The sequence below is a fragment of the Mustela putorius genome, unplaced genomic scaffold, assembly GCF_011764305.1.
Source record: "Mustela putorius furo isolate JIRA1106 unplaced genomic scaffold, ASM1176430v1.1 tig00000450_pilon_pilon_pilon, whole genome shotgun sequence".
Taxonomy (NCBI): domain Eukaryota; kingdom Metazoa; phylum Chordata; class Mammalia; order Carnivora; family Mustelidae; genus Mustela; species Mustela putorius.
In genome coordinates, this window is record NW_025421385.1 from 7,602,334 (window position 1) to 7,630,160 (window position 27,827).

Here is a 27,827-nt window from a genome sequence, read left to right on the forward strand (position 1 = left end):
TCAGAGGGCAATTAAAGCTAAAGAGGAAAAACGTCTGCGGCTGGGTGGTTGGGGGGGGGGGTTGAGATTTTAGATGGTGTGGTCAGAGAAAAACTCACCGGCCAGGTGACCTCACTGTATACATTTTTGTACTTCCATGAATTTATTACAATGTGCATGTGTAAGCTTCCGTTCTAACTGATTACTCCATTTTTGACTTCATTAATTCTTATAAAAATGGAGCATAAAAAACATGATAGGAAAAGCTTTATGTACAAAAATATAAAACAAGACTTTGTACACAAATCTCAGAAAACAAAAGACAGCCTCAAAGGGCAGCAAGAATGGCTAAGCCAATCAGGACTATCTGCTCAGAGGTAGTTCACACCCGCTAGAAATGAGAAATGAATTTGTTTCACAAGGAAATGCTCCCGAGCCAATTTGTTGGAAAAAGAAACATTTCAAAACATGACGATTCAACAGCACTAAATGCAGATTCCTGAATGTACACTTTACCATACGTTACTGAAACTCAAATAATTACTTTACCTAAATAAAATAAAAATAATAAATAAATAAAAATAATTACTTTACCTAAATAAAAGGAGAGAACACAACCAAACAGAACAGGAAGGAAGGAAAACATGGAAATGACTCTACTTTTCCCCAAGACTGAATGTGACACCCCTGCGATCCCTTTCAGGTCTTCACACAGAAGAGGCTGCATGTCCCTTGCCCGCTCGGAACCACAGACAAAACCTCCAGGGATGGGACACAACGTGCCTATTTTGTGCAGCTCCAAAGACACTCCTGTTGGGAGTCATACACCGTAAAGTCCTCTCTCTTACCTCAAGGGCACCCAAACCCACCCAATTCCAGGAACCACAGGTGACCGAGACCAAAAGGGCCACCGACAGCCCCCGAAAACCTACGTCTGGGGGCCGCATCTCCCACACCACCCAGCCCCTCATCCTCTCCACGCCTTCTTCGCTGCTGTGCCCTCAGACACAAGCAGCGTGCGACGGTGGAGGGGAGGCCAGGTGATGTCCTAGTCACCCCGCTGCACTTACACCAGGGAATCACACAAGGTTTTCTGTCCCAACTGCAATCACCCCCCGGTGCGCATCTTAACCCAAAATAATCCCTGACCTGAAGCTGTGAAGGACTTGGAAGTTCACCTGGTCCCAGTGCTCATCTGACTAGGAAGGGATGAAGGCTTAGAGAAACCACCTAAGCTAACCTCCCGTGCCCCGAACTCCGAAGCTGGCCCAAGTTCCTCCGACATGAGGAAGAGTCAACAGACGCGTCCACTCACTTGAAGGAGCACTCGGTCACGTCAAAAGGCGCACAGGCGTACTGCGTCCGCCACTCGAACAGGTAGGAGCAGTCTGAAGTCTCCCTGAGAAACACGGGCTGGAAGGGGAGAGACGCGTCAGAGGGGGTGCTCCGGCTCACTCCTCACACTTCGGATTCGGGAGCGAACACGGGAAAGGGTGGTCACGAAGGGCCACGCAAGCTGACCAGGGTTCCAACGCACCTTCTGAAACTGAGGCACCTTAACTCAGCTACCCGAGGGAGTCTGAAACTCCAGAGCGGACGGAGGGCCGGGAGCACGGGGAAGCCGGGCAGCCACCCCACAGCTGGGAGCCCACTCACCCTCTGGGTGCTCCGGTCACAGTAGAAGAAGATGGTTGTGGAGCGCTGGTACACCTTATGGCAAGTGTCCCCCCCAGTGTAGTTCATCTTCAACAAGCCATTCTCATACGTCAGTTTCTGAGTGAGGAGACCTGCTCAGAGAGAACCGGATCGAAACAAGGACTGGCGCCACCATGCCTGCCCTAGCAGACCCGTCACATCCCCTGAGCCAAGGGCTAGAAGAGCGGGCACGCCCGGCCCTGGGTGCTGGAACCTGCTCCCGGCCGCGCTGCGCCGCAGGCCTCCTCTCGCCCCAGGTCACCACGTTAGAGACTCACAGTGGGAACGACGAGTGGCAGCCACTCCCCAGCCTCGTCACCTGAGAGGTGGCCCCTACGAGTTCCCCCACACACTTGTCACATCAGCTACTTCTTTTTCAAAGTTCTTCAACTTAGGGGCAGCCGGGGTCTCAGTTAAGCATCCGACTCCTGGTTTCGGCTCAGGTCGTGATCTCAGGGCCGTGGGATCGAACCCGTGCTCAAGGAGGAGTCTGCCTGAGCTCCTCTGCCTCTGCCCCTCCCCCCACCTTGTGCCCACGAGCTCTCTCGCTCTTTCTACAATACAATCTTTAAACGTTCTTAAACACACTTCACTTGCCCAGCTGCGGAGGCAGCACTGTGAACAACAGCCTGCGCTGTAAGTTCCGAGCCAAACCCCGTCCTGGATGCCTCCCCTCTGACTCAAATCTAGAAAGTACTACCTCAGAATACCCACCACTGGCTACTTCAGCCTGCCCCGAGTTAAAATAAAGCATCAACAACTGGAATTACTAAGAACAAATAGATAAGATGCTCTCACAACATCTGCCGGTACAGATTCTGCTGAAGAAAATCAAATGACATCAGAAGCACCATGAACACGGCTTTCTTCTGACTCTAGAAAGAGCCCCCCCCTTCAGTGAACACCTTAACACGTAATTCCTCTGTTGCACAAGAGCAGAAAAAACCACACAGTACCTGCCACTTTCTGAAATCCCTCGGGTCCCCGCTTCTCCTGACACGAAGAGATCGCCTTGGACTTGTCACTAGTGGAGCAGACCTTTGAGGACAGCGTGCCACAGACACGGAAGTAATAGGCATACTCGCCCGCGGTCACGACGGTGTCGTTGGCAGCCAGCGGCTTCAGGTCGTACAAGTTGCCGTGCCTCGGGTCCTTCACCTCACAGTTGTCTCCTTCAAGAACACACAGAAATGAAGGGCAACCGTGATCCCAAGGACACTCACACTGTCGGGCAAAAAACGTCTTCCGATGTTTAATCAGGTGATTACTGTCTTAAAATAAGCATTAAATACCATTTCCACGTTTTCTCATCGTGCTTGAACACACAGTATAAACTACCTATCAGACAGACTTCCAGACAGCCTTCCAGAAAAGCCAAGGTCACAGGGTAAAGATCCACTTAACTAATCAAAACGCCAAGTTAAGGTTCCTAAATGCAGGAAGGCAATAACCGCCCATCACTCCAGGCAGGAGAGGAGAATGTCACTGGCAAAGCCAGGCAAGCACCAGAGTCAAAACCCATGGGTAGGAAACCATCCCTCCACTACGTAGCATCTCAGGACCATGCACGTGGCCAACGCGACGGGGTTTTGCACCTAGGATGCTGTCTGGAGTCTCTGCTACTTCAGCCGTTTACAACTATCGGGGGGCGGGACCCCAGGTCTTACCTTCCACTCTGATGACGGGACAGGCTTCCACCGTTCTCCAGACAAACACATACTCACAATCATCCAGAAGCTGAAATGTTGGGGATCCCTATAACAGAAACCGACAACTTACGTTTTTATGTTTTAAAGTCAGTCAGAAAGATAGCCGCAATTAGCCTCCAGCTTTCAATCTCCACAAGGCGAAACATAGAGCACTTGTTAAATACATGTAGGACGTGGAGAAGAATCTAGCCAAATGCTACTGAAGGCCTAAAGCCCAGGAAAGCAGGGGCAGCTCCGGACACAGAGAGGAGACGCAGAGAAGGGAGGCGCCGACGGGCAGGCGCTGGCGTTCAGCCGCTCACGCACCGAGGTCTGAGCGCACTCGAGCATGATCCTGGTGGAGAAGCGCTGGTTCCCGCACTTGTCGCCGTTGACATAGACGATACTCAGGGACCCATTCGCCGCGGCCTGGGGGCTGATCTGCACCACGCCCAGGTTCCAGCTGTTGTCTTCTGACACCAGGCAGGACCCCACTGCGCTGCCTGCAAGAGCCGGGAGCTCGACTGGGGCCGGGGGTGGGAGGAAGGGAGACGGAACTGAAGTCAAATGCTCTCAACTCACCATGGCATCCAGGAATATAAGGGAGGGGGTTGCAAACACTCAAATAGAAAGTTCTCTTTCTTCCATCAGCCGAGGTGTCCACAGCAGTCCAGGGCTTCCTGACTCTGCTTAAGCCACTCAGGTCATACTCATTCCCAGCATCATCTGCAATACACGGAAACACAGGCTAGCCCTGCTTTCTCGCTGACCGCAGACCCCTCATGCACGAAACTGACGCCGGAAACACAGAGTCTTACTACAGACACGTACACTCACTCTGCCCCTCTAAGCTGCCCTTCGCAAGGGGGACCACTGACAGGAGGTACAGAGCCTGAGGCCTCCTTGGGACACTGTTCGGCATCCGGGGTGCACCTTACACAGCTTCACAGCCTTTCTTTTAGGTCCTCAAATAAGATCTGATAATATTTCTTTCCCCTGAGTTTTCTTCTGTTCTTAAGCAGCTTCTGATCCCAAAATATAGATTAAAACCCTTAGTCCAGATTCTCTTCAAGAGAAACATCTCAAGCATAAGGATCAAAGAGGCACAGAACACAAACAAGCCAGACACTACCACACACTTACACGTGCGTGTAGACAGACTCACACACACATGCATGCCCTTGACCGGCCTTCCTAAACCGGGTCCTCTCAGTCTTACCTGTGACCTGGCAATCGACAGGAGAAGGGACGCAGGCCAGTGCAGTCTCAAACTCAAAGAAAGTGTTTCGGATCCCCCGGCCAGAGTCAATATCCTGATGCAGGAATGTGGGGTTTCCTGGGTAAACATCATCGTTGCAAACGAAGCGGATGATAAAGGTATCAGCAGTCCCTGGGGAATGAAGAGGCCAGACTTTAAGAAACAGAGCAGCCATCACGATTCATCCCAGAGCAGCAGCGGCCACTGGGAACAAACCTCACAGCCCCCCTTTAAAATGACGACACCGCCATGCTGGTCTGCTTCCCGAGGCCTGACATGAACTGCTGAGTAGCCACTCTCACTGCAATAGTGATCCACACAACCACGGGCTTATGGGGTGAACATAACGTCCTCTGTCCTGATATTCCAGAAAACAGGGAACCGCAGCATCCGCTCATCAACCCAAACATGAGCTAATGTCATTGATTCCCGGACAATACTGAGTTCCTAGTTTCCTAGTACACAGGAGTGAACGAAAGATATGTTTCCGAACACAGAATATACTGGGGAGGCTGTGGGCAGGGGGCGGGGGCCACTGAAGGGCTCCTGCAGCCAGGGGTGGCAGCAAGCCACGGAAGGACCCGCAGCAGTCCACGGGGCGGCAGGTAACGCCATCATCCCCATTCGGTCCAGGGGGCACCTGAAGCAAAGAGGTTTAGTAGCAAGCCAGAGATGACAGAGCTTTACGTCCAAGAACCTCCTGAGCGGCTGACTGTGGGGAGGCTGGAACCGGGGCAGGAGGAGGGAGAGCCAACAGCACAACCCCACTCGTGAAAGGGCCGCACGCCGGGGCCTGGCAGAGCTCACAGGACGATTAGGGAGTGTGGGGCCACGGCCCAGAAGCGGGAGGTGGGGGACAGGACAGCAGATGGCTCTCGGTACATGCCCAGAAGGCTCCCAGTCACGAAGACCCCGGGACACCCAAGAGCTGCACCACACATGGTCCAGAGCTCACCTGTGGCGGGGGAAAGTGGCCCTTTGTAGGTCAGGGTTATAAAGCCCTCTGTGGACAGCTGCAGGCTTTTCTCGAGTCCAACCGGCTTTTCTGGCTTCAGGTTCTTGAGATCCTCTGTCTCAATCTCCGCCTCGCAGCCAGAGGCTGGTTTTCCATCGATGGTCCCGCACACGGGCATCGCACCACACACGTTAAACTGGGGGCCAGACAGCGAGAACCACGCACGTTAACTCGGGCCACGTAACTCGCCACCAACAAGAGCCCCAGCAATTCAAACGCTGCCCCATGACCCAGACAGCGTTCAAGTACCAAGCACACGCTCGGGCCGTTCAGCCCTGAAGTTCGCACAAAAGGCAACATCTGAAGCCCAATGACAATGCCCATGAGCTGCTTCAGAGGAACACGCAGCGCGCTTCCTGACACAGCGCCACGTCCATGAAGGCAAGAGGTTCGCCGCAGGGGACAGAATGCGGACAGCGTGCTGTCAGCGAGGCAGGACATGCTCTGTAGCAGGAAGACACAGGGCGGCTCCTCCGCTTCCGCTAAGCACTCGTGGACGGCATGTCCACCATCGAGGTCACACGCTGAAAGCACTTTTCTTAAAAACTGAAGCCCCCTACTCCGGAAATGGCCACCGGGTGGGCTATGCGCAGGAGACCTCGGGGACAAAATGCTGGGGCGGGTTCCCTTTCCTTCTTTCAAGGTCTCATCTGTGAATGAGCATCACGGCTGAGAGAAGCCCGGGCCTGCCCTGCTGAGCCGTGGGCACTGGCTTCTGGCTGCCTACACCTGCGGCCCCTCCGACTGAGGGTGCAGGCCCCAGGGAGATGCCTCCCTCAGCAGCTTCAGCAGCGAGGGAGGGCCCCAGGGGGACCTGGGGGCAGCGGAGCCCAGCAGGACCAGGGGACGAGGGCACAAAGCCAGGGAGTGGGCTGGAAGGCCGTGTTGCCCTAAGTGGATGGATGGCAGCAGGCCGTGATGTCGCCCAGGACCCACAACACACCTGCCACCTCCCGACGCCCCTGCCGGCAGCCACACGCAGAGCCTGCTGGCTGCTTCTAGCACATTCTTTATGAGGTAGAGCACCTTCCAGCATGTCCTCTACGTGGGTCAACAATGTTCTCGTCTGCCTGCCTGCCTCTCAGTCTCATGTGTGGGCACATAAACCAAACTGCCTGAACAATCTGGGAGTCGGGGGTAGGTGGAGGACCTGCTGAAGAGCTGCTGAGGGGCAAACGCTGTTCAGTGCTCTGCCGGGCAGCGAAACAAGCTGTATGCTCTCCTGTGTGAGGTGTACCCGCACCTCGGTATCAAATCTACAAAAACGTTCTTATCCCAACTTCGTGTTTTCGAAGGTTATTCTCTCATTCCGCCAGGCCTATCAAAGAAACAAGTGCTAGCAGAAGGTTCTAGAACATGGCCACCTGGGTCATCTCTCGTTTCAGGATCAGGTAACTACCACTTCCCCTTGACTGGTGGTTCTCAGACTCCAGGGGCATCGGAATCACCCGGGGGATGGTTAAAACAAACTCATGGATCCACCGCACAAAAATCTGTATTTCTAACAAATTCCAGGTGACGCTGACGCTGCTGGTCCAAAACCACGGCTCCAGACACACAGCAACAGATCAGGAACAACTTATTTTTGGGAAAATAGCACCCTCACATCAGCACTATGACAGGATGGGACTGAGTTTTTCCTCCCTTTCCCCTTGAATTTGGGTTTTTCGTCTCCTCCTGGGGGAGACCTGCCATCGCTGCGCCATTCCTCAAGACACCAGCCACCGGCCTCCCCAGCGGCGGGGACTTCAGTGACACCGGCCACCGGCCTCCCCAGCGGCGGGGACTTCAGTGACACCGGCCACCGGCCTCCCCAGCGGCGGGGACTTCAGTGACACCGGCCACCGGCCTCCCCAGCGGCGGGGACTTCAGTGACACCGGCCACCGGCCTCCCCAGCGGCGGGGACTTCAGTGACACCGGCCACCGGCCTCCCCAGCGGCGGGGACTTCAGTGACACCGGCCACCGGGCCTCCCCAGCGGCGGGGACTTCAGTGACACCGGCCACCGGCCTCCCCAGCGGCGGGGACTTCAGTGACACCGGCCACCAGCCTCCCCAGCGGCGGGGACTTCATGACACCGGCCACCGGCCACCCCAGCGGTGGGGACTTCAGTGCATCTCAAGACACCGGCCACCGGCCTCCCTAGCGGCAGGGACTTCAGTGACACCGGACACCGGCCTCCCCAGCGGCGGGGACTTCAGTGCATCTCAAGACACCGGCCACCGGCCTCCCCAGCGGCGGGGACTTCAGTGCAGACTGCCTTGTTTCAGAGCAAACTGGAAATTCATCACATAACTCTTACCACAAAAGTCTTCCCAATTCCCGGGACCACGTATCCTTGGGAAGTGTTCAGCGGGTTAAGGTCAAACACAAAGCCACTGTTCGGGTCCCTTATGGAACAGGCCTGCAAGAGAAACAGGGAACTCAGACGACACAACGTACCTCCAAAGCCTGCGCACACGGACCTCACAGAACACCTGCTTCTCACTGACCTCAAACCCCCAGCAGACAGCGGGCATGATTGATTAAGAACAAAAAACAAGCAAAAAAACCTTAAAGTTGGTTTAAGTGTTCTGTTTTCCACCTCACTTATTCACTTAAAGGCAATGGTGATGGGAGGCACAAGGTACCTCACGTCCCTCCTCTTCTAAGAGGCTTCTAGGAGGCTGCTTCCTGCGCAGCCCACCGGACGCGGGGCAAGGAGCAGCAGCCCCAGCCGCGGTACGCATGGCCGAGGACAGAGCGCGGCACCCTGCCCTCCCCGCCCTCCGCAGGCTCCACCAGCCCACGACCCTGGCTGGGACGGCCGTTCAGGAGAGCCTGGGTTCTGTTGCTAAAGCGGAGATTTTAAGGTGGAGGGAGAGAAAGAAGTCCCACCACGGAGAAAACAGCCAGGGCTGTGGGAACCACAAGTCTCCCTTTGGAGTCAGAGAGCACATCACAGCGCAGCCCGCTGCCAGGCCCCGCAGGGCTCACCTGAGGGCACGCGCACAGGCCACGCCCAAGAGCAGGACGCACCAGGAGGGCAACAGACACACAGAAGAAATGGCAGTAACGGGGCTGGGGTCGGAGTTTTAGAACCTCGAGCATCACACCGAAACAGACGGGCCAGGTCCCGTAGATGACGGGGCACTGGTATGTGTGAGATCTTAAAGCGACGTGCTCACCACTCACTTGTCGGCAGCGGCAGCGGCGAACCCTCCGAGCCCCCCGGGGCGGGGATGCCACCACAACACAAATGGGACAAGGGAATGGAGCATGGAGCAAAGGGCAGGAGCCTGCGGTCAGCGGGGAGTAAGGCTGAGGGTCTGGTTCTTAGCCCAGCATCTGCGAGCCGGGGTCGGGGAGAGACGCGAACAGGAGTCCCAGAGGTCTGCTGTCAACATGCAGGAAACGGGGGTGCCACTAACTGATCTGGAAGCACGAGGGAAGGGGCGGTGCAGAGCCGGGACACCCAGGTGGGAAGGTTCAGAGCCGGCTCAGCGAGACACCCCCCGACCACACCCGTACCTGGTCTGTGTCCGTCGTTATTTGGATAGGACAGGCGGCCTCTGTGTTCCACAGGAAACTGACCACACACTCCCAACTGAGAGAAAATATGGGGTGAGGATTCTGAAAGAGTAAACCCAGGGGACAGTCAGCACAACAGGACGAGCTCAATCTCGCCACACAGCAGCGGCCAGACCCTACTGAACGTTTCATGGTGTGTCCGTGATCGGCCAGCCGCCTGTGTGCACTGGCTAGTTATGATGGAATGTCCTCACTATTCCTACTAAAAAGATGGTACCCCTCAGGCTTGGATGTCACGAAATTCACCTGAGGTCATGGGGTAGTAAATGGCACAACCGAGGTCCAAGTCTTGCGTTTCAGCCTGTGCTTCTGAGAAACGCTCTATGCTAAGAACACGCAACGTGAGAAGCCAGGCACAGAGTTCACCTACGTAAGCCGAAAACTGGGGAGAAGTGACCTGGAAGGTCAGAGGCCAGTGCAGGGGCAGAGAAGTGACTGGAAGGGGCGCTCGTGCTCCGTGCAGCTGCTCCCGGCTCAGTGAGCGCTCTGGGCTGTCCATGTCACGTACACTCTGTGCACTTTTCTGGGTGTGTTTGAGAGAAGTTCCCCAAACATGTGCGGGACCACGTTCTGCAGCAACAGCAGCTCACACCGACAGTTTATCACGCCACCGGGAGTTCTGTTAGCATTTCTCAACAGAGCCTCCCCATGACCCCAGGAACCCAGTTCTGTCATCACCCACCATGTGTACACAAACGAGAACACAGGGGCCCAGGGAGTCAGGACACCTGCCCAGGCTCGCAGGAGAAGGAAATGGCGGCCGCCTGATGGGGAGCCCACACCTCGCCCCTCGCCCCCCGAGCACCCTCGGACCTGGAAGTCCCCCACCCTCTTGGCCTCGACACCCGTCCCAATAAAACAGAAGCACATCAGTCCCTACTGCCCCACGGTGTGAAAAGGAACTGCTTTAGCCGTGAAAGTTCTCAAAGTCCCGTGGCTTGCGGAACCCTGCAGACGTGACCCCTGCTCACGGTCTCTGGCTGCACGGGGCATGGCCAGCCCCACACAGGCCCTCGGAGATACAGTGACTATGGGAGGCCACTCTGAAAACACAACACAGTCCACATAAGGTGTCACAGGAAGGCTGGAAAACTGAGGACCCCAGAAAACCGCCTGGAACAGTCCAGTATGTCCACGGCAACGAGAAACCACAGTGGGCAGAGGGAGGCAGGCGAGGCTCTAAGGAGGGGTCACAGACATGCCCAGAGATGGCAAGGACCGGGCTGGGCAGCTGGGAACCCTTCCTGAGACTGAGGAAGAAAGCAGCCAACCCAACCCCAGGCTAATCACGGAATGTGTTTACTGTTCGGTCATGGAACACCTCTCTTGCACAACACCGGCCCACACTCACCCAGCTAATAACTTCATCCCCTTATCAGAGACCCCTTCTTGACCTCTAAAGAAATCATCTCCTGGAAAAAATCGTGTGTTTGCAAATGACACAGAGACCTCAGGATCTGCAGGGCACCCGAAATGTGGGAGACAAAGTCCCCGGGACCACCGGCACTGGGTGCACTGGGTGCTCTTCCTTCCATGAAGCCAGAGGACTCGGCACGTGGACCTGACCCTTTTAAATAACTTATTCAATAATTAATGTGAATTCCGCTGCATTCATCTAAGAGTCTGGCAATTATTCAAAAAATACATGACCCAGATATAAATGTGAAACTCCAGGTTAAAAAGCAACTGGGTTTGTGACAGCCAAGTTCTGAGCATGAGAGCCAGGGATGGGGCCTAACACCATGAAGGTATTTCATGCCACTGAATTGAACGCCTAAAAAAAGGCTTAAATGGTACATTTTATGTTATTTATACGTTTCACTGACTTTTTTTTTTTTTTCAAGGAAAACGATTGGGACCATACGACGACCTCCAGAGCAGTTTTATTTGTGGAATTTTTTCTTCTGCTCCTCCCTGGCTGAGGAACTCAGGGCCAGGAGCAATCTCTGTAACTTTCTCTACTTCCTGGCCTTCATTTTTTATCCTTGATTTGCCCACAAATCACACACATAACCCTCACTGTTCATCTGTAGCCCTGAGCGGCACTGACCCCAGCTTCCTTGTCTATGAATGTCCCTAAGACCTGTTCTGCCGTCAGGATCCCCCATCACCAGCTGACAAGAACTAAGGGACAGGAGAGCGTCCACACAAAACCCTAAGAGGAACCCCCATGCCAGACCCCTTCATCTCCAGAAGACACACACCGACTGGCTCTCTGCCACAGGAGACCCCGAAGGAAGCAAGGTCATGGGCCACACGCGCCTTACCAGGCTGCCCCTAGAACAGACGAGATGGATCCTGGTGGTGTAGGTGGTCAGCCTCCCATCGCTGGTGGTGCACGCCGAGCCGTTCACGTACTCTATGAGGAGGCTGCCGCTGTCCTCCACCGTAGGGCCTCCCTTTGCGACCCCCAAGTTACTGATGGATGCTACCTCAGAAAAGGAGCCCTGCAAACGAACGGGTCTATTAGGTTTTCCCTCCGCAGAGAAAACAAGGCTTCTTCCTGACTGCTACATTTGATTCTTGTTATTCACAGCAAGTGTGATCTGTGAAGTCACCACAAACACTGCCCGGGGAAACACGTACCTATACAGACACCATCCCACAGAGATGATGATCTTAAATCCTAAGAACTTCTGCTGGAACATTCTATTTTATTTTATGACAATAAATGTGGTGTGTGATGGGTCTGAGGCCGTCCCAACAGGCATCTAAGATGGGCCTCGAGCCCTACCCCCAGACCCCACACAGCCCCTCGTGTCCCCTTCCACGGTCATCGATCGGACAGGCCTCGAGAAGGAAGAGCTTTGCCTGGCCCCGCCTCCACTGGGAATGCACTCTGGAGCCACTCCACACACGTCCACAAAGGACTGGGGCACTACAGGTTTTGATCTGGGGCCACAGGCCTGTGCTGGCAAGGCAGTGCTTCACACACACAGAACCTGTGGACAGCGAGGACTGACTGTACTCTGAGGCCATGGCTCCACAGAGAGTGCACACACAGGTATGCCCGCACACACAGGTATGCCCGCGCACACGCCCAGCGGGGAATGTCACTCCTACCCACCAGGGCGCGCTCCAAGCTGCCACATGACAGGCGCCAGGAGAAGTACGTTCCCGACGTACCACGCCCTATTTTCAAAGCAGCACGCGTACATCTTTATTTTAAAATTCCCTGAGCACGAAGAACACAGGCAAAGGGCCCAGAGCTGTGGCAGTCACCGCGCTGGATCGGGGAGGAGGCGCCCCAAGCAAGGGAGCACGCACAGCCCCGCCACAGCCACAGCAACAGTCCCAAGCCACGCTCCCCTGCGTGAGCGGAAGCAAGAGCCTCTGGAGCCAAAAACCATTCTTCACAGAAGGCTACGGACTGAAGGACACTCGTGAGGCTCCATCAAGACCAGGCATCGGAGCGTCCTCCACCCTGTGCCGTGATCGGAGGCCGCCAGCTCCAAGGCATTTCGTAAAGTTCTAAATCTGAACGATGACTCGAGCATGATCACGTGCAGGGGGGGCGCTCCTCCTGCTCAGGGGGTTTTGTCCCAGCAGCCGGGTCCACTCTAAAATACCCGCCTCCACCCGCCGAGTCACGTGCTCTGCAGGGAGGGTGAGACCCACCTGCTCATTCTTGTACCTCATCTGGCACACCGACGCATACCGATCGCAGCCCGGCACCGGGTTCAGAGGGCGACACACGTTTATGTAGTATTTCCTCCACGAGCTGTGCTCGCCCGCGTTGTCCATGGCGTACCAGTTTCCTCCACGACCGCCCTCGGATTTCGCGAGACTAAAATGTGAAGGCAAAATGCATGCTTCTGATGCTAACAGACGCCAGTCCGACAATTCGTTTCTAAGAAGTTACGGACAGACAGGACGAAACTGCCCTGCCCATCAAACCACAGGACGCAGCTCACCGTGACTCACAACACCCACGACTAGCTCGACCTTCACTGACCTCGCACGCAGCAGGACCCTGCACCGGCCCCCTCCCCCTCCGTGTTGTAAATGATGCAGCTGCAGACAGACTTTGCTATGACGAAGAGCAGTGAACGTCACAAAGGCGACCAGAGCGTTGTTAGAATTCCTTCTGCTTAAAAATCCCCAGCTTGGCCCTGCACCCCCAGAACTTACTTGACTCCCCATTATCCACCCAGTTACGAGCTCACCAGCCAAGCCTAAGCCAACCTGGACCCAGGCCGGGGCCAAGGCCAAGGGCGGGATAGCTCTGGCCTCACCTGGAGAGATCGTACTGCTCCATTGTGGAGGGGTCGGTCACCACGCACTCCAGGGGCTCCACTGGGCAGGCGTAACTGGTGTACCACCGGAAGTTGTAGGTAGAGTTATCTTCCTCCTGATCACGTGACAAGGAGAGAAAAGGGATATATGGCAAAGAAAAAGCAGAACATTAACACAAAGTCAGCATTTAAGAAATGGCTGGCACTTTCCCTAAGTAAGAACCACAGGAAAGAAAGTCTACTTTGCCCGTCTACACCTGTCTTATTACAAATGACGACGTCCCAGTAATAGATTAAGACTCAGCTGAGTAGCATCAGCATGATTTGTGATGCAAGTTTCGTACACAAAATCAACAGGGTGGCGGGTAACCACCAAGGTGCACGGTCCAAAGAATAACCAGCTTGGATGAATGGTGCCTACGTATCCTGGCAACTCTAAAAAGATTAATTACAATCATAGGAGATGTTGATTGGCCAAGAAACCAGACAAATAATAGCTCTGCTTCATAATAAAGGGCCCATGACAGGGTCCTGTATCTCAGGGAGCCAGACACTTTGATGGATTCTCCCCAGGAAAGACCACAGCTCACGCCTCACCTGTGGTTAGAACCTCATTTCATTCCAGAGAAGTCACCAGCCCTGTTCCACCCACTGTTGTCCTGCCCCCTGTCTTTACGAGACCAGGGTTCTCTCTCTCTCGGCTCTCCTCGGTGACGGAAGCCCATGCGCGCTCACGCCGCACAGCTCCTACCTGATACTCAGGTACACCAACTCCGGCCTCTCGGTCACAGAGGAAGGTGATCAGTGTGGCTCTTGGTGTGTGCTTTTCATTATTATAGGGCGTGCCATCTTTGTAGTTCAACTGGATCATGCCATCGTAATAGGACAGTTTAGCATTGCTCAGTCCCAAGTTCCAAGCCTTATTACCACTAAAACAAGCAAACAAGCATCTCTTAGGAAGGACAGCAGGGCCAGAAGGGCTGTCATGCTGTGACCCGGAGCAAGGCCACCGCAGTGCAGGGGTGGGGGGCGCGGGGGTAATGTCCGTGACCCAGGGCTACAGATCACCGGGGTCTGTGGCGGGGCCAAAGGGCAGCCTCACCCCACACCAGAACCCAAGGCCACACTCAGCATAGCTGGCTTAAGGTACAACCACCCCCACTGAGCTATTACCACACCGAACAGAGAAACATGTGCGTATCTAACAACCGAGACATGCAAGCTTTGCTGAAGTAAGGTATTATAAACTCCGAGTGTGCATGTGGCCTGCTTCCTTTCCAGGAAATGGAGCTCCTGGCATCCTCTGCTTTTGAGGCCAGGGCTTCTTAGAGTTGCACACTCCCTGAAAAGCAATGATGTCTGTGGAGAACACACCTACTCCTGAATAAAACATCTGTCAGTATGAGATATCTAAGGAAAGTCCATAACTAAAAAGGAAGTTACTTGCATTTTGGCTAATTGACAGGCTCCGGAGCCCGGCGGACAGGAACTCAGAGACACCGCACCGCAAACATTTATGTAGAACTCATACTTGTCTGTGTTGACTCTATATGCACCATTTTTCTTTGTGAGAGGTGACAGATCGAAAGAAAACCCTAAGAGTGAAAATGACGCCATATGTAAGGTCAGTCAGACCACAGTTGAGGAGGGTGGCCCCAGGCTCACAGCTTCAAAGACAATCTTCCCAGGAACCGGCCACTGACAGGGAGCCGCAAAATGGCCAAAGAGATGTTTTCCCCTCAGGCCGCAGGAACGGAACTGGCGGACATCTCCCCTGGAGATGGATTTGCCACCACCATGCCCACTTTACCGCGTTAACCTAAAACCAGACTGAAGGTCCAAAACTGCCGATGAACCACCAACCAGTCCATGTGAAGCTAGATGACCACAACACAGTGACCTTCTTGAAAAGTCAAAGGCAGGTTTCTAGGCCATTAACTTATGCAAAGAGCCTGTCCAAACACCATTCATTTCCTTGTGGTCCTCACATTCTGTACTCAGTGCACACTGCCCTCTACCATGCATCTAAGACGTAGTAGCTTCCTCATTATCTCCACAGACACCAGGACTCTGGTGAGACAGTATTAGTCTAGTTCTCAAGTGGAGTAGTTCTTAAACTCCCACAGGAAATATTTACGAAAAGAAAAAAAAAATCTAAGCCATTGGAGAGGGCACCCCACCAAGGTGGTGTGCGCGCACACACCTGCCTGGGAGTCAAAGACCGTGCAGTTCTCGCCCTCCGTCTTGGACAGCACGCAGGCGGCGGCTGTATGCCACTCGAGCTCATAGAAGCAGCCGTCGTCCTCGGAGGTTCTCAGCACTGGGGCACTTTCCAGATCACCTGTCAGTGAGGAAGACAAATGGATCACTAATCGGTCCTCAACTAAAAATAGTCCCACAAATACTGGGATTCCGCTGACATGAGGTTCCTAGAGTAGTCAAACCTGTGGAGGCAAGAAAGAAGGGCAGTTGCCAGGGACGGGGGTGGGGAGCTCGTGTTCAGTGAGGACAGAGTGGGAAGACGAGAAAGCTCTGGAGACAGACGGTGGCGATGGCAGCCGACACCGGGAATGTGCTTCAGGCCACTGAGCCGGACACCCGAGGAAGGCCAAATGCTGAATTTCATGTTATGCGCATTTTACTACATTTTTTTAAAAACAGTAAATGTTGTGTTACATATATATCACCCACAACTCAAAAAACACTCAAAAACAAAAAAATAGTCCTAGCCCTTGACCATCTCCCACAGCTGGGCACTTATCCAAAGAAAATATTTCAACAGGAGGCGGACAGGGGACCTGCAATAGCACAATCGCCAGCCCTGGAAACACGCTATTAATCCAACAATAGGGAAAATGGTTAAAAATAGTAAGACCCAACCATTATCAACGAGGAAGTCCCTAAAAATTATAACTATGACTGCAAAACACAGAAGAGTATTCACGAAATGCCATGTTTTGAGGAACATTTAAAAAAAAAATTCCGAACATATACAGATTTTGACCCTGTTAAACAATGTAAACCTGTAAATACAGATAAGTGAAGAAGAGCATTGTCTCTAAAGGGTGAGATCACGTACAACATTTTTCAAGCGCTTATGATTTTCCCCCTTTGGAGGAAGTAAAGCAGCCGCACAGCCGCGCGGTATCAGTCCCGAGGAAGAGGAAGCCGCACTGAGACCCATAACTCATTTGGAAAATTGCAACATGACGCTCTCGACACCATATGGTTTCTCCATTTCTGGACTGGTCTTGGGTGGGGGCTGGGGGCTCAAAGCCACAGACCGCCTCTGCAGGTTCTAGAACTGGGAATGTGTGGTATGAACCCTTTCTACCTCCCCCTCTCGGCAGCGGCCCGTGAGAAACAGAAATGAAGGGCGCAGCCTCACCCGGGACAGAAGCCACCAGCACGTGTCGCCTCTCCCCTTTCTCAAAAGGGCTCACCTGGCTTACAGATGAGTGTTATGTTAGTCGTTATCTTCTTGTGGCCACAGTCACTACCGTCGGTATAGGAGAGCTGAAGGTTCCCTTTCTCTTTCGTGGGAGAAGAAACGAACTTGCCCAGACTTTTAAATCCATCCTTATCTGGAAGAAAGGGAAAACAGAAGACATAATTATAAATGATGACGATGTAAAAAAAAGAGGTACAAACGCGTCAGCCAGGACCCAGCAGGGTGCTGTGACCTCTTCCCGGCCCGCCTAGTCTGGCGCCGTGGTCGGTGGGTTTTTCTCGAGGGACAGGTTTGGCCAGGCCATGGCAGCCACACTGAGGACACCAAGGCCACCTCTAGGCCCACTGGGACAGAGCAGTAACGATAAACAACATCTCGCTCCGTGGGCACGAGAGACAGACAGCAAGCGTGCATGTCACACCATCCCAGAAAATAACACCCTTCCCCGACTTCCAGGGCCTTGCTCCCCTGAAAACACAGGTCTTTTGAAAGCACAGCCAAGAGGCTAGAGTTTGTCCCGGGACCAAAGCAGAAACTAACTGAACCTGTCCAGCAAGCCAGGCGGGTGACTACTTCATTCTTGAGTCAGTTGACTTTTACTATGAAGCCCTGAAACTCCGTCCCCAGCCCTGCTTACACAGAGGCATGGGCGCGCCCGGACCAGCTTCGGGAGACACATCAGCAATTCGGAATACCGGGGTAATTCCCAAAACCCAACCTGGATTCACAACTCTTTATCTAATGTTTGTAACAGATTCTGATTACTTCCCCCGCCTCTCATTTTCCAGGGGAGTCTTAAGTGGCAGACAACTCTCGTGCAAAACATCTACGTCAAAGCCTCTGCAGGAAAACCACGGGACCGATAGAATTACAGCAGGAGGAACCCAAGGGGCACAAGTACTCTTCTATGGAGAATACGATGAGACGCCACTCGTCCAAAGCCGTAACTTAACAGTCACGGGCAGTAAAGCTGTTAAAAACTCAAAATCAGTTTCATACAAGTACTGGAAATGTTATTCTCCAAGTTACAAAGGGAAAAGATGACCAAGTAACTCCAAGCCTGGCTCCTTCTGTCCCCAGTTACAGGGGCAGCTCACCTCAGACGGCTCTGGCCACTCCGTGGCAGCGGAGCACTTAGTTTCTAGAGCACACTGAGCAGTTACCTACATGTGAGTCACTTTCCTCCCCGTCCCGGATACGCGGAACCCAGAGAGAGGAGACGGCAGAAACCACAGGAGGATTCTCCAACTTGCTCCAAACCGGATGCAGCCGAGTTCTGTGTGCCTTTGGGAAAACCAGCACCGTAGGCCCCACTCCGACCACAACTCACCGACAGAGCAGGCGGCCGCATCTTCAGGGCAGCCTCTGGCCTGGCCTTCCTGCAGCACTCTGTGGCAGATATTAACGAAGAAGTGCTTCTTTTCTGTTTCCCCCTCGCTGCCATCCACAGCTTCCCAATTCTGTTCCACTTCTATAATTTTAAAAGAAAAAAAAATTCTTTTAGCCAGAGGCAATGATTATTTCTCTGTGAGTCACACCATAAATGGTGATTAAGCCAAAGGAAAAGACCCAAAGCTCACCAAGCATGTAGTCCCTTAAACCCCAGTACTCACGTTTCTGGATGCAGCAGACCAAAGGCACAGAAATTCACTGAGCTCCTCAGGCTTCTCTTCATGGAACAGAAACAAAGCACGCCCCAATACCTCCTCAGAAGAGTAGCCTTACCACGAGGTAGGGACAGGGAATCAATCAGCGAAACTCTCCCAAGCACCGAAGTGTGAAATCAGAAATGGAAAAGCACATCCAGATGGCAACCTGTGCCTTGCACCTGGCCGAGCACCACGCTTTCGGTCCCACGCCCTCCTCCGACCACCAGGAAGGTCAAAGACACCTGCCCCCACTTCCCCACCAGCAGACCTAGTGCAGGCCATGCTTTGTTTCAGGAAAATAACAAAACACACTGGTCCCTGAGCTCAAACATCTTGTGATCCAGTCATGTACGAACAGAATCAGAACTTCACAGAAGATCGAGGGCGTGCGCGCAAGTGGAAAGAGCAGGACCCTGAATCAGACGTGACCCACAAGCAGTGGCCAAAGAGATGAGTTAGAAATGTGTGTGAAGGGCATACAGAGACTGAAGCACTCCTTTTACAGACAGGATGCTGGGGTTCAGAAGGGAAAGGCCACCACTCGTCAGGGTAACAGTCACTCTGCAGAGCTATGTGCCAATGTCAACACCCAAGAAGAGCCCATAGGAGGCCATGCAAAGACAAACAGTGACAAGGCCGGGGGAGTGGGGTGAGCTGACAAGCTGTAAGGCAGGACGACTGTTTAAAGCTAGCAAGGAAGGAGTTCTGAGGCAACCTCAGCAGTCTGTGTGGATCCTGAGGAAATGCTCAGGTCCCTGGAGAGCCCAATGGGAGGGCACGCGTCGGCTGCGTGAGCGCATGTGTCTCTGTATCGCTCACCGGCCCCTGTGTGTGTCTGTACGCGGTGGCATGTAAACAACAGTGCCGGACAAAGGGCTCTCACAGTACCACCCAGCTTAGTGAGACAAAGCTGAGGCCTGCAGGAGGCAGACATCTCACTCAGGACCAAGCACAACACCGTGTTCTCTTTCCACCGCACCAAGCCGAGCTCTTCGCAAACACGTGTGTACCAGCACTGAACCACGGCACCACTCCCAGCTGACCAGGTGCTGAGTGACTAACGTGCAAAGTACACTTGCTGCCAAGGTAGTTCATCAAACCTGAACATTTAGAGAGGTCTCGTGTCAAAAAGCAGCTCTCCGACACTCCTTACAAGAGAGGAATCCATCCTTCTACTATCATATTGTCCCAACCAGATGAGGACTCAGAGTGCATGAGTCATCACTCCCACGGCACGGGTAACTCTGTGACTCTAGGCAAGCATTCTACCTCAGATATTATCTCCACAGATGCAATTTGCTTCCACTTACACCTAATCCCAGGGCTGCCGAAAGGGCAAAACTAAAAATGTCCCAACTAGATTCAGCTTCCCCATGGGGAACCCCGATTCTTAGCACTCGGTCTCTCGACACACACCCCCTCCCCAACCCCCATGAAGTTCAAAGGCCTGGGGCAGGGGTCACGTTCGCCAGGACCCGGTCTGGTACCTGTCACATAGCCTATGCCCCACGACACCTGCAGAGCAGACTACCTCCTGCTCGGCCGGTCTCTACCATGAAGCTGGGTCTCAGGGACAGACCTCTTCACTCGGATACAGCGAGGAACATGGCATCCAAGGGCTCCCAGCCCATTCGCCTTTCAGCCCCACAAGCATCAGAGGTTGCACAGGAAATGCAGACCCCACTTCAGAGAGAGTTTGTCTTAACAAAGGGGGAAAGCATGGGGGTCAAAATAAGAGTGAACCCAGCCACACTGGGTTCCGACCCTGAAGCCCGACAGGCCAGGGGTGAGGTGGAAACACGGCCCACTTGAAGCAGGCTGCTGTAGGACTCGAAACTTCCGCTGTTGACGGTTTTTGACTGAGATGTAAGTGACATGGAACACGGCAGTCGTTTCAGGTGGACAACGCTGTGACTAGATCTGTGTGCCCCCATGTTTAGTTACCATCCACACCACACACAGATACAAATGTGTACGTGTGTGTGTGTGAGGAGAACTTTCAAGATCTCCTTTCTTAGCAACAAGAACGTGTATCTAAAATTAAAAACTTTCTAATCACAAAGTTCAAGGCCTGGGACGTGGCCCTTTTTACTAAACTAGGATAAGATTCGCCAGGGCATCCCAATTAGAACAGTCCTGCCAACCTCAAACTCAGGTATTTTACCTCCTAATTCAGCGTCATTCCTAATAATTTGTGTAACTGCTGCATGAAAAGGCGGGGGGGAGAGGCCAGGCAACAATCAGCTGACAGTTCAAGAAAAGGAAGAGCATTTCCAAAGGTTTTCATAGGGAAAGAGGCAAGAGAAGGTTCCCGTGACCAGGTGGACGGAGCCCCACGGGGTGTGCGGGCCCTACCTGAGTGCCGGGCCAGCGCCGACAGGTCGTATCGCTTCTTCCCATCAGTCACACTGCAGAGGAGATCCTCCTTCTCCTTCACACAGGCGTACTTGGTGTCCCACGTGAAGAAGTAGGTGCAGTCTACCTCCCCGGTGAATACGGGCACTCCTTGCCCATCGTTAACTGTGCAATTGGAGAAGGGAAAAAACAAGCACTCCGTTATGTGACCAAAACCCTGTCAGCCCACTGGCCACGCTGCCAGCAGGGCAGTGCCAAGCCCCAGAGGTGTCAGAGATTGGACACCTTCTCTGGAGTCTCAGACAATCCCAACCCCTCAGTAGCAGGCCTCTGTCCCTTCCACCTTTAGGAGGGTCTCAGTAAGCCATCAGGCCGTTCGCAACACGTTCGCCGTGGGCATGAAACGGGGGCCTGACGAGGAACATGTGAGCCCCCGGGCAGGGCTTGCCACGCACGGGCCGTGGTCAGCCCCGAACAGACTTGTGCGTGGACCCCGCATCAGACAACAAGGGAATCACGCACAGGCGGACGGAGACCAGAGCTCGAGCTCTAGGAGCGCCGCTGGCTTTCTGATGCAATGGCGAGCAGGGCACGTTCCCTGAGATTCATCTCTGAGCTGAAACAAAAGGGTCACTGGGGATAGCCACCCCATCGAAGTGCCGAGGCCCAAGTGCCCTCCCAGAGCCCAAGGCACGCCTCCAGACATCCCAGCATCCTTGACCCTCAGGCCTTCATCGGGGTCCCATGCTCCGCTCGCCACATGTTCGGGGGGCCCTGATGCCACACGTCCGGGGGTCCTGATGGCTCAGCTCCGGCCTGAGAGCCAGCCCTTCCTGGGCCACTGCCCTGATCCACACAGCCTGGGATTTGGCAAACTTTGGTCATTTTTCCCTTACTAGAAATATCCCCTCGTCTTTCCAAGCTGGTGGACCGCTGGCACAGAGCTCTGTTTTCCACCCCTTGATGGTTTAACAACTCTCCTCTGGACCTCCTGCATGATTTGACTTTCTTGAGGTCTGGTGCCCTGAAGTGCACAATGTTCTAAAGGAAAGGGAAATAATATTTTGTACCAAGGGCAAATGATGTTTTGATTGCAACTTCTCTTAAATCTTTAATATTATAAACACGATAATTATAATACCAGCAAGAGCAGCCGGTGTGTTCGGAGCACAACCTGAACCAGGCACCGAGCATCGAAGGGCTACAGGGGGGCGGTCTGCATAAAGCGGGCTCAGGGTTGAGGACTTGACAGATCTTGGCATATTAATTCCATGGCACAGGTACAGTTCCAGCCCCACTTTTATAGATTAAGGGGGGGGAGGGGAGGTTAAACAATTTGCGTATGGTTTCCTAGCTAGAAAGCAGAGGAGCCAGGACTCAAACCCAGACAGTCTGGCTCATCACCATAACCACAAGGCAATACTTCCCTACACTACTGCGGAGCTTTTTTTCTTTCCTTTTTTTTTTTTTCCTCTTAAATGATGGACTTGAAGCCGTTCTTAAGATGCAGCACTCCCAGCTTCCCTCCCTCTCTGGCTGCGACCCGCTGCGACCCACCGTTGCCCGCCCCGACCCACCCACCGTCGCCCCAACCCAGACCCACCATCCCCGACTGCCGGCCCCTCCCTCCACCCGCAGCGGAACTCTTCCACAGGTCACCCCGCCCACGTGGCTGCGGACGGCTTCCTCCCGCTGGGTCTGTCTGGGTTTGCGTCTCACGATGTGGAACAGATCTGTGTTTCCCACAAACCTGGAGCACTCGCCGCATTTCTCTTTGAGCAGGTGAAGTCTACAAACCATTAAATGACACTAGGCCTGGTCCGAGTATCCAGCCCCACTCTGGAGCTGATTCTGTATCTGAACCTTACTGAGGAGGGAGCACCCGTTTTCGTCACTGGTGAGCATCTCGACTCGCGTTCCTTCTTCACCGCCCAGTGAACTGTAGAAGAGCGATAAAGCCGGAACGACCCAGCTCAGGGGGAAACGAGTTCCTGCCGTGGAACCCAGTCACTCTCCGCCCACGCTATCGTCCCACCTCACGCTTCAGCAAAGACAAAGCTACCCACTCACCCGACCAGTTTAATTGTCCCTCTCGCTGCACAGCTAGACTGCATTTCCAGCCTCCTGGCCTCCGAGGTGGGGCTATGCCACTTAGCTCTAGCCCATTTTTTTTTTAAAATACTGTTCCCATTCTGCAGAATCCTCGGAGGCCAAGTCTGCAGACAGTAACACCATGGCATGGGAGGCATGAGACAGGCCCGCGGACCGGAGCCCCGCTGCCAGCACCTCCAATGACCTGCCCTGAACTGAAGAAAATAAACCTTTAACACAGTGAGCCAGTTAAATTTGTGGGTAGCTTCGTACCAGCCTATTCCAATATATCACTCATCCAAAAAAAAAAAAAAAGAACAAACCTGATTTCATATCCTTCTCTGACAAGATCCCCAATAGTAAGTATCACATTACAGCGAACTAGATGTTGGCTGCCGAACAAAGGGCTGTGTGTATGTGCACACACACGGGCTTGAAGAATGAATGCACGCACCTCTGGGCCTTAAAAACACTTAAGCCCTAGAATCGTGAACATATATAATTCTAGAACATACAAGTTAAAACTATAAACCACATCATATTACGTAACCAATTAACACCCATTCACATTAAAAAAATTACATTATTACATTTATCCAAATAAACAAAATCCACCATGGGATTTTTCTCTAAGAACTCTAAATTTAAGTTTGGACAAAATAATAATGCAGTAACTTTTACAGTACATAGTTTGCTCCAAAGTCTGAAATTGAATCACAGAGCTGGAAGGAGTCGTAAATATTTTATGACCACCTCCAGCATGAGAGTAGGCTCCAAACCTCTCACAAAACCTCTAACATCTCCCTGTCCGGTCCTCTTGCCACCATCCTAACTCCAACAGCCTAGGAAGACACTAAGTTTCCGCATGAGGACATCTCTGTGAACCCTGTCAGGCCGGCGAGAGGCCGAGCTCACGAGAAGGAGCGGACGTGGGGTGGGACGTTCTGACCCATCGGTGCTGACGTCAAGTTTATATGAAGCCAATGTGCCAAAATACGTGTATGTATGAATGAATGCACGCACCTCTGGGCCTTAAAAACACTTAACGTTCTACGTGTATGTTTGAAAACCGTTCGCGGTAAAGACAGAGGAGGGAAAGGCGGCCATCGGCGCTTCCTTCAGCCTCAGCAAGTTCCACACGAGTTCTGAGTGCCGGCGCCTCATCCCAGCCGCCCCAGACTATGTACCCTTCTCAATATCCTCCTCACCTGCTGGGATCTATTTAGATCATTATTCTATCAGCCCAGCATGCGCAAATGAGATCAGTGCGCGCGCACAGAGCTCAGCCAAGTCATTTATAAAAAGCCCAGAAAAGAACGGGGCCAAAAGGGGTAAAGACAAGGTCGGAGGGAGACTTGAACCACAGGCGTCGGCCAACAGCAAAGCAGCTCGGCCAGCAGGGGAGGGCGGGCGCCAAGGGGCCTGGTGGCCCGGGGACACGGCATGAGGAGCAGGGCACACTTCCCAGGCCTGGGGACACAGTGGAAGGGCGGTACTTCAGAGGCAGTCCCCTCAAAGCCTGAAGAGGTGAGGAGGACGGAAGAGGGACGGAGCGTCTGGGGAGGGCAGCAGGGTGCTCAAGCCACACGGGAGACGCGCCCAAACCAGCCATTCACCCTCCACCTCCAGCCCTGGGGACTCCACACTGATTTCTACAGAAAACCCAACTTCTCCGCAGGACTTACGTGCTTCTCACCCTCCATTTGAGGGTCTTTAGCCACGTCCAGAATCTGAAGCTCTGACCTAGTCACACCTGCCCACATTCAGGCCTTTGCGTGAGCCGCTCCCTTTGCCACAGAGACCGGTCCCCGTGGCCACCCGACCTCCATGCCTGGCTAGCTGTGACTCAGCCACGGCGTTCACCGAGCAGCTCCTCCTCTTTCCCTAACAGCCCCGACCAGCTTCGCTGCCCACACCCCAAGCCGAGGACTCCCTCCCGACAGGGTCCTGGCTGCCATACTCGCCCGCGGCCCTGGTCCGGCCGGCACGACCCGCACTCCAGGCTCCGTGCCGTCTCCCCCTCTACACTCCGGAAGCACACGCGAGGCGGGGCGGGGGGCCAGGAATGAAGGGCACTGTGATTCAAAGCCTCCCATCCGCTCTACTCCAAGCTCCCCCCTTGCCTGTCGCTGAGGCAATGTACTAGAGCCTGGTGCGAATCACAGCCTCCCTGACCCCCTTCACCGTCACCAACACGAGCCGCCAGCACAGTTTACGTCGTGTGCAGCTACCCTCCCCGAGCTCCTGCTGAACCGCACAGGAACCGGCCTCATCACGACTGGCCCTTGGCGGGGTCGCGGGGTCTCTGGAGCCTCTGTGGCGGCGCAGCCCACCGCAAGCAGGCCGGCTCCAGTACAAGCTCCAAGCAGAGGCCCAGCCTGCCTGTGCGCGTCTGGGGTCCCAGCCTAGAGGCCGACGAGTGTGACAGTCCTCTGGTAACTATGGAACCCCGTCACCTCCCTGCAGATGCAGACTGTGCCCGGGAGCATCATGATACGGACTGCAGCACAGCTTTCTGAAACGCTAGCACCACTGTGACCTCAAGAGAGCCTATCCTCATTGCTCAGTAAAACCAAATGCTCCACTCAAACTTGCCCTGTGACCTCCTGTAATCCCCCATACCCCGCCTCTACCACAGGGTCGCTCATTTGCAGAAAGGGTCGTCTTGAGACTTCCTTCAGAAAAGAAGGGCTCTTTAGTGACCACCCCTCGAGGGTGGGGGGGAAACCCACCCCGCTGACCGGCACACGCTCTGGTGCGAGCCAGAATTCGAGAAAGAAATGCTTTCCCAGCAAGCCCAGGGCTGGGCCCCTTCCCAAAACAAACAGAGAGCAGAGGAAGATGGAAACAGGATGTGTGTGTCACGGGTGGGACGGGTAGAAGGGGCGCTCCTACCCACTCCAACAGAGCAACCTAGTCTGGGAACCAGAGGGGGCCACGTCCAAAGCAGAACGTCTGCCTGGTCCGTCCGCACACGGTTCCCGAGGACACACGTGCTCCCGTCACGGCCACGGGCGAGGACGTGTCGCCAGCGCTCACCTGCCGTCTTGTTGCACTCGAAGTTTATGACACTCATCCGCTGGAAGCCGGAGCTGCACTTTTCCCCGCCAGAATAGATCAGGGTGAGGTCCCCATCGGAGTACCTGGATGTTTGCGACACAGACACAGGGGTTGGGGGAACCGAGAAAGAAACTCGAATTGTTACGCGTCTCCACATGAAGCCTTCTGCATACCCTCCGCCATCAGCACTGACATAAAACAGCAAGCTCTCGGGCCAGCTGGGGAAACGTCTAAAGGAAATGAGTTCCAAATGTATGGGCTTGTCGTCCTCCTGCTTCAAAGTAGTAGCTGGCGGGAAGAAAGCACTGAAGGCTTTGCTGTGAGCATGAAAACTCTTCCACTCGTTCTGGATTTTGCACAAAATAAATAAGGCCAGAGAAACACACAGTGTATCTAGCAACTGCCATAAACACGCTCTCACCTGAGCGACCCTGGACAGTGCTCATTTGCAGAGAGCTACGTTTTCCTAACGCTTTTGTGAAGATGACTACCAAATTACAGGTCACAGGAATTGTACTGAGTGCGTTTCCTTAATTGTTTCAAACTCTGATGTAACGCTAATGGCATTTCAGATTCTCAAACGGCCAGAGAAAAATCAGAACTCCTCAGAAAAATGTATTTTAAAATACAAAGGCTGAATCAACTCTTAACCTAATGAAAGGCCTTTCCTACAGTGTGATTCCTTACACAAAACAGAGGATAAAGCGAACCGTTTTCACAGAAACGGTCTTACTGGAAAGCCAGGGTCGGTGACAAACAGCAACTTGCCTATGTCAGACAGGAAGGAATGCGGATGAGCGGACCTGCCGGCTCCTTCATGGAAAACGGAAGGAGGAAGGTGACAAGGGGAGTCAGCTACGTTTCACAAAAACAGACACAATGCACTTGAAATTACTGTTTACACACCGGAGGGTTTGATTCTGGTATTTTCCGGCGACTTTGATTTGAGAGGGTTCAGCCTTCTTCACTTGGCAAACGGCGGCATCTTTCTTACTACAGAACGGTACTTCGACTTCTCCACAGACATTCAAATAAAACATATATTCCTTCCCGTCTGAAGTGTAGTAAGAGGAGGATGGACCTAAAGGAAGGGGAACCGATGAGCAGAGGCTCTGTTGTGTCCCCAGGTGCTAGAGGGTCAGGGCATCACCTCGGGCGCACCCGAACCCCTCTTGGAAACACCCGCCCAGGGACAGAGGCGAAGTGGGCCCCTTCGCACACGTGCGCCTTCCCGCTTCCTTTCGGAGCTCCCCGCACCTCTGTTCTGTCGCAGGGGCTGGAGGTCAACGGTGATGTCATGCTGCTCGCTGGTCAGAGAGCAGGTCTGACTCTCCAGATAATCTCTGTGGCACGCATACTCAGTGATCCACTCGATTTCGTAGCGGCAATTCGATTTTGCTGTGAGCTTGGGAATGGTGCCCTATCAAGAATGGTTTGAAAGGAGCAAAATTAATGTGTTTTTTTTTTTTTTTAGAGATTTTATTTATTTATTTGACAGAGAGAGATCCCAAGTAGGCAGAACTGCAGGCAGAGAGAGAGGAAGGGAAGCAGGCTCCCCGCTGAGCAGACAGCTCAATGCGGGACTCGATCCCAGGGCCCCGAGGATCATGACCTGAGCCGAAGGCAGTGGCTTAACCCACTGAGCCACCCAGGCGCCCCAAAACTAATGTTTTTAAATGCAGATTTTCCATGCTTCTGAAAAGCTCAAAGGTACTTTGTTGGGTTTTTATGTTCTTCCATTCCTGTTTCAGACCAAGAACCACCTCAACACAGTTCCATCA

The 27,827-nt window shown here is 53.6% G+C and overlaps 1 protein-coding gene across 1 annotated transcript in view; it reads right to left on the reverse strand.

Annotated features, from left to right (window-relative positions):
• Window positions 1–27,827, reverse strand: part of IGF2R (insulin like growth factor 2 receptor) — a 96,039-nt gene that overhangs the window by 26,456 nt on the left and 41,756 nt on the right. Inside the window, exons 8-29 of the mRNA XM_004770907.3 lie at window positions 27,304–27,466; window positions 26,953–27,127; window positions 26,026–26,129; window positions 20,896–21,060; window positions 18,222–18,362; window positions 16,884–17,024; window positions 15,644–15,781; window positions 14,888–15,035; window positions 14,192–14,369; window positions 13,441–13,556; window positions 12,824–12,992; window positions 11,473–11,652; window positions 9,146–9,247; window positions 7,938–8,039; window positions 5,576–5,771; window positions 4,582–4,752; window positions 3,945–4,088; window positions 3,690–3,865; window positions 3,342–3,429; window positions 2,631–2,846; window positions 1,636–1,766; window positions 1,295–1,392 (exon numbers count right to left, since the gene is read on the reverse strand). Of these exons, the coding sequence (XP_004770964.3) occupies window positions 1,295–1,392; window positions 1,636–1,766; window positions 2,631–2,846; window positions 3,342–3,429; window positions 3,690–3,865; window positions 3,945–4,088; window positions 4,582–4,752; window positions 5,576–5,771; window positions 7,938–8,039; window positions 9,146–9,247; window positions 11,473–11,652; window positions 12,824–12,992; window positions 13,441–13,556; window positions 14,192–14,369; window positions 14,888–15,035; window positions 15,644–15,781; window positions 16,884–17,024; window positions 18,222–18,362; window positions 20,896–21,060; window positions 26,026–26,129; window positions 26,953–27,127; window positions 27,304–27,466 (3,242 nt within the window). The remainder of the gene's footprint in view (window positions 1–1,294; window positions 1,393–1,635; window positions 1,767–2,630; window positions 2,847–3,341; window positions 3,430–3,689; window positions 3,866–3,944; window positions 4,089–4,581; window positions 4,753–5,575; window positions 5,772–7,937; window positions 8,040–9,145; window positions 9,248–11,472; window positions 11,653–12,823; window positions 12,993–13,440; window positions 13,557–14,191; window positions 14,370–14,887; window positions 15,036–15,643; window positions 15,782–16,883; window positions 17,025–18,221; window positions 18,363–20,895; window positions 21,061–26,025; window positions 26,130–26,952; window positions 27,128–27,303; window positions 27,467–27,827) is intronic.